The sequence below is a fragment of the Chiloscyllium punctatum genome, chromosome 42 (genome assembly GCF_047496795.1).
Source record: "Chiloscyllium punctatum isolate Juve2018m chromosome 42, sChiPun1.3, whole genome shotgun sequence".
NCBI lineage: Eukaryota > Metazoa > Chordata > Chondrichthyes > Orectolobiformes > Hemiscylliidae > Chiloscyllium > Chiloscyllium punctatum.
Genome location: NC_092780.1, coordinates 44,343,691 through 44,355,940, shown reverse-complemented (window position 1 = coordinate 44,355,940; position 12,250 = coordinate 44,343,691). Strand labels below are relative to the sequence as shown.

Below are 12,250 nucleotides of genomic sequence, written 5' to 3'. Positions count from 1 at the left end.
GGTCGGCTTGAACAAGTTAGGCCGAAGGGTCTGTTTCTGTGAACATCCCTATTATTCTAAGACTCCCATCGACTAACCAGGTTGTAGCCATTAACTGTGTCCATCTATCACTACTTTACCACTCCGCTACTCTCCCCACCCACCCCCCCATCTATAACTCCCTCTACACGCATATCTAGTCCTGAAGAAGGGATATACTCGAAACATTGACTTCTCCACTTCCTGATGCTGCTTGCCTTGCTGTGTTCTTCCAGCCTCCTGCTTGTTTACTTTGGTTTCCAGCACCTGCAGTCTTTTTGTCTCTATCCTTCTTTCAATCAAGTTTCTGTAATGGCTACAATATCATAGTTCCATGTACTAATCCAGGCTCTAAACGGATCTGCTTTATCTGTTAAAATCCATTAACTGTTCATGAAGACTGGAAACTGAGCTCTGACATTGTCCTGTACCAGATCTCAGTGACAGTTACATTGCAGGCAATGATAAAGTGAGTAATCCGAGCAGATGAACATCAATCCTAGAGACACACCACCAAAGACAATTTGGGATTAATTAAACATATTAGCTGATTACTATTTTAGGAAGAGTTCTTCTGCTCTTTACACAAACCCAGGCTTAGCATTTAGGTCTCAACTCCATACGAGTTTGAACAATATGTGTAGTGGAACCACATGCTCTGAGCTGCATTCGTCCAACCAATGAGAACTGAGGTCAGTTACATCACGGCACACCTCAGAGACTTATTTACATATTTATTTCCAAACTCTGCCAGCCCAGTGAATACAGTGGAGGAAAGAATCCTAAACTCCATTTTCATACTAGTGTTCTTTTTTGACTTTTTGTTATGTCTCCTTGTTGCAAATATCTCTTTTTAGGACTGTGCTTTCCACCCTCCCCTCTTCCATCTGTAGGCTACTGTTGGGTAGAATTGAATCTTTGAATTGTTCTACATTTCGTTGAACTCTGAGCAGTCCACCCGCCTGCTTTCAGGAAGGTCATCCAAGCTCCTCCCAGCTATTGTCAGGAAAATCATTCTTTGCAGTTGATTGCTTCCTAGGGCAAGGTTAACAAATGAAGCTGTTTTTCCTGTTTAATGTACAAAACATAAAGGATTTCAATGTTCAGTTTTTAGTTTGGTATGAGATTCTGTTCCTCAGCTTGTGGTCTAGATCACTGGAAGTTTAAATTCATCTTACACAGTGGTCTTGACAAGATGCGGAACAAAATGACATGGCAAGCTAAATGACTGAACATTAATGTAAGAAACCCTTTACTTCAGACAACATTTTCAGAATGGGGTCAAGGGAGTAGGAGGAGGGTCCTACAAACAAGATAAGCTCAACAACAATATGGACAGTTGGAGAGAGATTGGAAATGGAAATTTCAGATCACATAATCGTGGTATTGCTTCCATGCGGAAGGAGGCTATTCAGCCAATTACGTCTGTACCAGCTCACCAATCAAGCATTTTGACAGTGTCATTCTCTTGCCTTTTCTCCTTACCCTTGGACATTATGCCCATCCAAAGAACTGCCCTCTTGAATGTATCAACTGAATCTGTCTCCACAACACTTCCAGACAGTGGCGTTCCATACCCTAACTACTTGCTGAGTGATACTTTCTTTTCCTCACGTTGCATTTGTTTTATTTGCATATTACTTTAAATCTATATCCTCTCATTCTTGATTTTTTTTTAAAGACCAGCAAGACCAATTTCTCCCTACCTACATTATTGACTCATGATTTTGAAATTTCTAATAGATCTCCTCCTGGCCTTCTCCCCTCCTCAGTAAAACATTCTCAATGTGGAACATAGAACAATACACACAGGTGACCCTTCAGCCCATAATGTCTGTGCCAATTGTGTTGCAATTCAAAATGAATCCCATCAGCTTGTACATGGTCTGTATTCCCTGCCTCTTCCACGTGTCTGTCTAAATACCTCTTTGCTTATGTATCTGCTTCTACCACATCAAGTGACAGCATGTTCCAAGCACCATCTACTTAAAAAAAACTTCCTTGCACTTCTTTAAATATTTCCCCTCTTACCTTAAATCTATGTCCTCTAGCATTTGACAATTCTACTTGGTAAAAAGACTTTGATGATTCATGCCTCTTGTAGTTTTATATGCTTCTATCAGATTATCCCTCAGACTCCAACGCTCTGGCAAAAACAATCCAAAATTCTCATATATCCATATGGCCTCTGTGGTCTCTATGATGCCTTCTCATAGTATAGTTGTGATACTGTTCTTAATCAGTAGTGCAACGTCACCTCTTTCAAATCCATTTCTATCCTACCTGAAACATGTAAGTCCTAGAACATTAAGCTGCCAGTCCTCCCCTTCTCTCGAACATGTTACAGCCATTACAAAAACATCATTGTCCCATGTGTTAGTCCAGACTTTAAGTTCACCTGCCATCTACTTGTTATACTTCTGTATTAAAATAAATACACTTCGGACTGCCAGTTTCACCATGCTCCTAATCCTCCTCCTCCTCCTCCTCCTCCTCCTCCTCCCCTTCTTTCTGAACTTAACTGACTGCTCTGGTTCTCACCCCTACAGAGCGGCACAAGCAAATCTCCCTGCCAGGATGTTGGTGCTGTCCAGTTTAGATGCAGCCTGTCCTTCTTGTACAGGTCCCACCTTCCCTGGAATGAAACCCAATGATCCAGATATCTGAAGCCATCCGTCCTCCACCAGCTCTTTAGGTACACATTCAATGGGTATTTCCTATTCCGGGCATCACTGGGAGTAACCCGAAGGTTGCAAATGAGAGGTCCTGCTTTTCAACCTCCTTCCTAAATCCCTAATTTCCTTTTGCAGGAGCACAACTCCTAAAACAGGGAAGATGGCTCAATCACGGCTAATGGAAGGTGGCTCAATCATGGAAAGGGATAGTGTTAAATCCAAAGCTGGGGGCGTATAAATTGGCTTGATAAAGCAGCAAACCTGAGTTCTGGAAGAAATGTAAAATTCTGCAGAGAAGAACAAAGGGTTCCATTCAGAAGGGGAAAATAATGTATGAGAGTAAGCTTGCAGAAACTGTAAAAGCTGACTGCAAAAACTTCTATAGACATGTGAAAAGAAAGGATTGGTGAAGATAAATGGAAGTCCCTTACAATTAGAATCAGGTGCTTAAGGAAGTGGCCCAGAAACAACAGATGCATTGGTGATCAAAAAAGAGAAAATGCTGGAAAATCTCAGCAAGTCTGGCAGCATCTGTAAGGAGAGAAAAGAGCTGACGTTTCGAGTCTAACTGACCCTTTTCTCTCCTTACAGATGCTGCCAGACTTGCCGAGAATTTCCAGCATTTTCTCTTTTTTGATCACCAATGCATCTGTTGTTTCTGGGCCACTTCCTTAAGCACCTGATTCTAACTGTAAGGGACTTCCATTTATCTTCACCAATCCTTTCTTTTCACATGTCTATAGAAGTTTATGGACAATTTAGCTTGGCCAATTCACCTGACCAACACATCTTTGGATTGTGGGAGGAAACACACACAGAATGCGCAAACTCCACACAGGCAATTGCCAGAGACTAGAATCAAACCTGAGACCCTGGTGCTGTGAGGCAGCTAGCCACTGTGCCACCCACTCTGATAGGATTATACTATGGGCCCCCCAGTAGCCACTGTGACAATGAAACTATGGTTAGAGTTGGTGTGAATGGGATCTTCTTCCCACCTTCTTAGTGCCATTGCAGGAAGTTTGCAAAAGGCAGTTAATACTCTTTCCCACTTGCTTTTCCTATTGCCCTTGCAGTGCATTTTTACTTCTGCTCTTTGATGAAGACTTCCTCATTGTTCAGTCTGTCTGGACCACTGCATCAATTTCAGAGGTTCAGGCTGGGAGAGAGGAAAATTCATTGCTCACCTGAGTTGAAGTCCCAGTGTGTTGGACAGCAAGCAGGCTCAGTGACTGGGTTTGTTTTAAATTCCTATGCCTGTTCCTTTGGTTTTCAGTTCAGGGGAGACTTGCCATTTGCCTCTGGTTCTGTGGGTCTAGTCACTGCTGCCACCATGTAGAAATATCTGATCTACTTCTAGGTGAAAGAAAAATTAATGGAATTGATAAAACAATATATAAAACTTGGTAAGTGAAGATATCTCTGGAACTCCACAGACATATCCCAGTTCCATGTAATCTGACATCAACTACACACATGTTCAGTGGTTGTTATTAGTGGAAATGTATAGTTAATTCTTTACATCACAGTGTCAGGTTTCAGTTGTTGTTCTTTCTGTTACAGGTGATCCTTTGCTGCATAATGCTGCATTCAGCTACCATACTCGACCAGTACTGTGAGGCTCTTTCGGCTGCAAGCAACTTTTCAGGTGACCAAATAGACCTTGTCACAAACAGCTTTATTCTCTATCACCAGAAAGGCAGTTTAGTTCCAAAGTTATTACTAAATGAAATTGCTGAATTTACTGTTCTGACTGTATGAGGTGCTCACCATACCTTCTACATCTATAGGATTCCACAAAGCAACCCACCCTCCACCTTCTCCAGGACAGTAAGTGCTGACCAGGCCAATGAAGTCCCCATCCCATGAATGAATAAATAAAAGACCGTTTCATTATACCATCTCTACAAATAACTCTATTTCTTCTTACAATATTTTTATTCACCTATTGCTGCTTTCAGAATATCTTAGGATATCCCCAGAACCCTTACAAACCATGAAGTGCTTTGAGAGTACTCTGTATTAATGTAGACAGCAGGGATTACTTGCAACATTAAAGCTGTTGATGTTCTTGCCCAAATGAAAATTAACTGGAAAAGCATTGGAGGATGAGGGGTGATCTTAGAGGTTTATAAAATCATGAGGGCCATGGATACGGTAAACAGAGTCCCTGGGGTGGGGAGTCCAGAACTAGAGGGAATAGGTTTAAGGTAAGGGGGTGGAAGATATAAAAGGGACCTAAGGGGCAACGTTTTCACACAAAGGGTGATGCATGTATGGAATGAACTGCCAGAGGAAGTAGTGGAGGCTGGTATAATTACAGGAGTTGGGAGGTCATATTGCAGCTGTACAGGACATTGGTTAGGCCATTATTGGAATATTGCATGCAATTCTGGTCTCCTTCCTATCGGAAAGATGTTGTGAACCTTGAAAGGGTTCAGAAAAGATTTACAAGGATGTTGCCAGGGTTGGAGGATTTGAGCCTATAGGGAGAGGCTGGCCAGGCTGGGGCTGTTTTCCCAGGAGCATCGGAGGCTGAGGGCTGACCTTATAGATGTTTACAAAATTATGAGTGGCATGGATAGGGTAAATAGGCAAAGTCTTTTCCCTGGGGTCGGGGAGTCCAGAACTCGAGGGCATAGGTTTAGGATGAGAGGGGAAAGGTATAAAAGAGACCGAAGGAGCAATTGTTTCACACAGGGGGTAGTATGGGTATGGAATGAGCTGCCAGAGGAAGTGATGGAGGCTAGTACAATTGCAACATTTAAACGGCATTTGGATGGGTATATGAATAGGAAGGGTTTGGAGGGATATGGGCTGGGTGCTGGCAGATGGGACTAGATTGGGTTGGGATATCTGGTCGGCATGGATGGGTTGAACCAAAGAGTCTGTTTCCATGCTGTACCTCTCTATAATTCTATTTAAAAAGCATCTGGATGGGTATATAAATAGGAAGGATTTAGAAGGTGCTGGCAAATGGCATTAGAATAATTTAGGATATCTGGTCAGCATGGATGAGTTGGACCAAAGAATCTGTTTCCATGCTGTACATCTCTATGACTCTAGTCAGTGCCTTATCATCATTTTGAATTACTAGCAGATTATAGTTTTAGTTGCACATTTTCTGTTACTGTTCCATGATCTGAGGAGAACTATTTTTACATGTGAGAGATAAAGACCTAGAAACTCTCTGTCCATGAAGATGCTGAAATCAGAGATATGAATACATTTCAAAATAAAATTGGATGCATATTTGAGGGAAATAAACTCACAAGGTTACAGGTATAGTACAGGAGAGTGGGATTGAGTGGACCGCCCTCCATAGAGCTGGCAAAGACTTCATTAGTCTGTGATGCACATTAAAGAAATTACTATAGACAGAAAGGAAATTCTGAGTGATCAGGCAGGCTTAAAAGATGATAAATCTCCAGAGCTGGACAGCGCCTGAGACCCGGGTTCAATTCCCGCCTCAGGCGACTGACTGTGTGGAGTTTGCACGTTCTCCCCGTGTCTGCGTGGGTTTCCTCCGGGTGCTCCAGTTTCCTCCCACAGTCTAAAGATGTGCAGGCCAGGTGAATTGGCCATGCTAAATTGCCCTTAGTGTTAGGTAAGGGGTAAATGTAGATGTAGGGGTATGGGTGGGTGACGCTTCGGCGGGGCGGTGTGGACTTGTTGGGCTGAAGGGCCTGTTTCCACACTGTAAGTAATCTAATCTAATCTAATCTAAAAGACATCCCAGGTTATTACATGAGCAAGGGAGGAAATAGCAAAAAATAAATTTTCAATTGAGGGACAAATCCTGATGTTGAACTTTTTTTTCCCCACTGTCTCTGTGCTCACTTCTTTGGGCAGGAATCCACCACTGCTCCACACCCTGCTGTTCCCCCCAACCCATAGCCCCATTCCATAGCCCCAATCCCACCTACCTCCAGTATTCACACTCCACTTGCCCTCAATCTCTCCATTGAGAGATGTTGTTGGCATAACATCAGTCATCTCAATTTCTCTACTCCTGTCACATATTCTGTCCCCTTCTGAAATTGCAATACTTTGTTGCATCTGGTCCAACCCAAACTTTGTTGTCAAACCCACTGACAAAGCTGGTGCTGTAGGAGTCTGATCTTTACCCTGCAGAAGCTCAACACCAGCTCTTGGACACTTCTTCCTACCATCATTCCTACTAAAATTGCCCGTAGTGTTGGGTGAAGGGGTAAATGTAGGGGAATGGGTCTGCGTGGGTTGCGCTTCAGCGGGTCGGTGTGGACTTGTTGGGCCAAAGGGCCTATTTCCATACTGTAAGTAATCTAGTCTAATCCAATCTAATCTAATCTAATCATTAGACCAAGGCCCCACATCCAAATATCAAGCCAGTGTTACCAGATCTGTCACCAACCTCACTACCTCTGGAGATCTTCCCACAGTTCCTCCAACCTTACAGTCTCCTAACCCCAAATAGCCCACTTCTACCTCTTTCCCAAATTCCACAAAGCAGACTGCACTAGTTCCTGCCCCACTGAGCTCATTTCCTTCTACCTTGATTCCATCCTCTCTCCACTTGTCCCTACCCTACCCAACCCAACCTGTGGGAGAAAAAAAAATAAACAGAAGTCTCAGGGATTCTCTAAAAAGGAAATAAGAAAATGTGGGCCTGTTGAAGATGCAGAATCATTAAACAGTTAAGAAGGACAGCTCACATCCAGAGTGAGTGAGTTTATAGTTTTTGGGAAATAGAAGCTCAGGATCAGGAAAGAAAGATTGATATTATAAGGCAAGTTTTTTTTTAAGATTCCCTACAGTGTGGAAACAGGCCCAAACCAACCCTCTGAAGAGTAACCCACCCAGACCCATTTCCCTCTGACTATTGCACCTAACAGTATGGGGCAATTGAGTATGGCCAATTCACCTAAACTGCACATCTTTGGACTGTGGGAGGAAACTCACACAGACACAGGGAGAATGTGCAAACTCCACACAGTCACCCAAGGCTGGATTTGAACCTAGGACCCTAGTGCTGTGAGGCAGCAGTGCTAACCACTGAGCCACTGACTGGTGATAGCTAATAATTTGACTTTCTATGATAGATTATTTTTAGATTGAAGGTTATTGGGGTAATTTTTTTCAATTTAAAAACTAGAAAGCAAGTAGGGAATTTTTAAAAGTCAAATTCAGATGCAAGTAAATGAAGTAAAGATGCAGGGCAAGGCAAAGTATTGCATGTGCATGATGTGGAAGCTGGTGGACCCCATTTTGGTCTGGAGATAATGGGGTCAGCCAAGTGGACCTTATAGAAACTAAGGGGGCTGTTAATCCAGTCCAATCAGAGGCTGACAGATAAGAACAGGAGAATCAGACATCTTCTTCACTTTGAGAGAACTGCATCAGTGTCTTCCGAGATTTGGTGTGGACTCAATGGCCAAATGGCCTGCTTCCATGCCATCTGTGTTTTATGATTCTATTTCTAGATTGGAGTCACCCATGATAATTGTGATACCCATGCTATATGTTTTTGTCATCTCATGAATAACGCCATGCCCCCACTACTCATACCCTATAAACAATTCCAACCAATGTCTGCTGCCCTTTGCTGTTTTCTTAGCTCCATGGAAACCGATTCTTCACATTGTTTTTCAAACCTGAAATCCTCCCTTACTAATGTACTGACTTCATCCATTATTATAGGCACAGGTCTACCTATTTCACCTTATCTGTTCTCCCTTAACATCAAATATTCTTGAATATTCAGTTCCTGGTCCTGATCACCATGCCACTATATTTCTGTAATGCCAATTAGATCATACCTGTGGATCTCTGTTTGTGCCCATAATTCTACATTGTTACAAATGCTATGTGCATTCAGATAGGGTTCCCGTAACTTTGTCTTTTTGAGTTATAATTTCTTCTACACACTATTGTTTTCTCGTGTACACTCTTAGCTTTTCTAATTTCTTTTTGAACTTGGAGATAGTGATCACTGCAGATGCTGGAAAGTCAGAGTTAATTAATTAACTTGTGGGTGGTACAGTGGCACAGTGGTTAGCACTGCTGCCTCACAGTGCCAATTCCCGCCTCAGGCGACTAACTGTGTGGAGTTTGCATGTCCTCCCCGTGTCTGCGTGGGTTTCCTCCAGGTGCTCCGGTTTCCTCCCACAGTCATAAAGATGTGCAGGTCAGGTGAATTGGCCATGCTAAATTGCCCGTAGTGTTAGGTTAGCGGTATGGGTGGGTTGCGCTTCGGCGGGGTGGTGTGGACTTGTTGGGCCGAAGGGCCTGCTTCCACACTGTAAGTAATCTAATCTAAAATGAGCAGTATCAGAGGAGCAGGAGAGTCGATGTTTCAGGCAAGACCCTGAATGAGGGGTTGACTCCCTTGCTCTCGTGCTGCTTGATGTGCTGTGCTTCTTCCAGCTCCACATTTTATTGACTCTAATTTTTAAGTCTTGATGAAACTTTAAAAATATTAAACATGGGTACAAAGTTAGCTTGGAGTAGCATTTTTTAGAGCAGTAAGACTGTGTGCTATTTTCTGGGTTTGTAGATGAAGGTGGAAAGATAGCCTTTAGCAGAGTGATGTGCTCTTCCTGTTGGATATGGGAGAATTTAAGTGTTACTAATGTCTGCTGGAAGTGAGTGTTTAGTTGTGAATCCTACTGGATCGGTTGGAGCAGCAGTTCAAGGTAATGAGGAATTTACAGGAGCTACAGGGTGTGATGGATGGCAGCTATAGGAAGGGAGAAAATCCACAGATACAGTCTGGTGATGGGTTACCTCCCAGAAAGGTAAGAGAGGGAGGTAGGCATTGCAGGAGTCTCCTGTGGCTAACCCATCTTAAACAAGTATGGTGTTTTGGAAAATATAGGGAGTGATGGACTTTCAGGGGAATTTAGTGCTGGCAGTCAGTTTTCTAGTACCATGACTGGCTCTAATATAACAAGGAGTACACCCAGGTTACAGGCGGTTGGAAGTGATAGGCCGACAATGAGAAATCAGAATGGCTGATATCGAAAATTCCAGTTGGGTGGGAAACCGGGAAAATAACCGCCCCGCACGGTTGTTATGGCCTCCTTGGTGCTGGGATCAAACATATCTTTGAGAAGGTACAGAATATTCTCAAAGAGATGAGGCACCAGCAGGACTTCATTGTACACATTGGAACTAATGATGTAGGATGAGACTCTGAGGAGAGAATATTGTAAATTAGGCTGGAATATATGAAGGAGGTCCTTTAGAGTAGTCCTATCTGGGTTATTCCTGATGCTACTTGCAAGTGAGGGTAGGAACAGGAGGATAGAGCAGATGAATGTGTAGCTGAGGAACTGGTATATGGAAGAAGGATTCATTTTTCTTTGGATCGTTGGAATCTCTTCTAGGGTAGAAGTGACCTGTTGAAGGACAGATTGGAAGGGACTAATATACTGGCAGGGAGATTATCTAGAGCTGCTCGGGACGATTTAAACTAATAAGGTTGGGGTGGGTGGGACCGAGGAAGATAGTGAGGAAAGAGATCAATCTAAGAATAATTGCAGTTGGGAAAAGGTGTGAACCAAACAGTCAGCACAGGCAGGAACAAAGTGCAGAATGAGATAGGACTGATAAATTAAACTGCATTTACTTCAATGCAAGAAGTCTAACAGGGAAGGCAGATGAACTCCAGGCATGGTTAGGAAAATGAGACTGGGATATCATAGCAATTACAGAGATGTGGCTCAGGGATGGACAGGACTGGAAGCTTAAAATTCCAAGGTATAGATCCTATAGAAGGATAGAAAGAGAGGCAAGACAGAAGTGGGAATGGCGTTTTTGATGAGAGATAACATTACAGCTGTATTTATGGAGGATATTCCTGGGAATACATCCAGAGAAGTTTTTGGTTGGAACTGAGAAATAAGCAAGAGATTATCATATTGGGATTGTACTATAGACCCTTCCAAATAGTCAGTAGGAAATTGAAACAAATTTGTGAGGAGAAAAATAAATATAGGGAGTGTGGTTGGAAGCTGGAAGGCAGGACAAGCAGAGCAGTAATCTCAGGATTGATACCCATGCCACGGGCTAGTGAGTGTAGGAACAGAGTGAGTGTAGCTGAACATGTGGCTGCAGAGCTGGTGGAAGGGCTTCAGATATATGGATCATTGGGATACCTTCTGGAGAAGGTGGAATCTGTACAATGAGGATGGATTGCACCTGAACTGGAGGGGGACCAATATCTTGGGCAGGAGGTTTGCTAGAACTCTTCGGGAGGATTTTCACTAGTTTAGCAGGGGAATGACAACCAGACCTATGGATCAGAGGATGAGGTAGCTGCTGAACAGACAGCTACAGCATGCAGAGAGTCTGTGAGGAAGGATAGACAGTTGATAGGGCAAAATTTCAATTGAGAGTGTGGCGCTGGAAAAGCACAGTAGGTCAGTCAGCATCCGAGGAGCAGGAGAATCGTCATTTTGGGCATAAGCCCTTCATCAGGGGAAATGATGAAACTGGTGAAATCAACTTTAATCCCATATGATTGCAGGATCCCAAGGCAGAATATGAGGTGTTCTTTTTCCAGGTGTCAGGTGGTAAGGGTTTGGCGATGGGGGAGGCACAGCACCTGCATGTCCTTGGTGGAGTGGGAAGAAAAGTTGAAGTGTTCAGCCACGGGGTGGTGGGGTTAGTTTGTGCGGGTGTCCCAGAGATGTTCTCTGAAACAATCCACAAGTTGGCGTCCTGTCTCCCCCGTGTAGAGAAGACCACATCATGTGCAACGGATACAGTAGATGACATTGGTGGAGGTACAGGTAAATTTCTGTCAGATGAGGAAGGATCCTTTGGGGCCTTGGACGGAGGTTAGGGGGGAGGTGTGGGCACAAGTTTTGCACTTCCTATGGTGGCAAGGAAAGGTACCGGCAGTGGGCTGTCAGCTGGTGGGGGGTGTGGATCTAATGAGGGAGTCACAGAGGGAGTAGTCTCTCCGGAATGCTGATAGGGATGGGAAAGCAAAAATATATCTGGTGGGGTCTGTTTGTATGTGGCGGAAGTGGTGGAGGATGATGTTATGTACACGGAGGTTGGTAAGCTGGAAGGTGAGGACCAGGGGTTTCTGTCCTTTTGTGTTGGGAGGGGTGGGTTCACCCAGGCAGTCAAATTTCCCTGTATCCCATGCCTCCTTAATTTCTGAATGAGCTTACCATGGGGAACCTTATTAAATGTCTTGCTAAAATCCATATACACTACTACCATTGCTCTAATCATGTGACCATAATTCTATTAGTTTTAAAATTGTGATGGAAAAGGATAGACTGGATTTATAAGTTAAAGTTCTAAATTGGAGGAAGGCCAATTTTGATGGCATTAGGCAAGAACTTTCAATAGTTGATTGAGGGTCGATATTCACATGTAAAAGGACAGCTAGAAAATGGAAAGTCTTCAAAAATGAGATAATGGAAGTTTAGAGATAGTATGCTCCTGTTAGGATGATGGGCAAGGCTGATAGGTAAAGAGAATGCTGGATGTCAAGAGAAATTGTGATTTTGGTGAAGAAACAGAAAGAAGCATATGTCCAGTATAGAGAGCAGAGATTG

At 43.3% G+C, this 12,250-nt stretch overlaps 1 protein-coding gene across 5 annotated transcripts in view; it reads left to right on the top strand.

Moving 5' to 3' along the window:
- The window catches only part of LOC140465922 (corticotropin-releasing factor receptor 1-like), a 345,472-nt gene that overhangs the window by 76,340 nt on the left and 256,882 nt on the right, over positions 1-12,250 (top strand). For 4 of the 5 annotated variants that reach the window (XM_072561875.1, XM_072561877.1, XM_072561879.1 and 1 more), the window contains exon 2: positions 4,257-4,341. In XM_072561875.1, coding sequence (XP_072417976.1) covers positions 4,275-4,341 — 67 coding nt within the window. In that variant the 5' untranslated portion in view covers positions 4,257-4,274. Of the gene's footprint in view, positions 1-2,567; positions 2,714-4,256; positions 4,342-12,250 lie in introns of all 5 variants that reach the window. The other variant, XM_072561876.1, reaches the window with a different exon arrangement.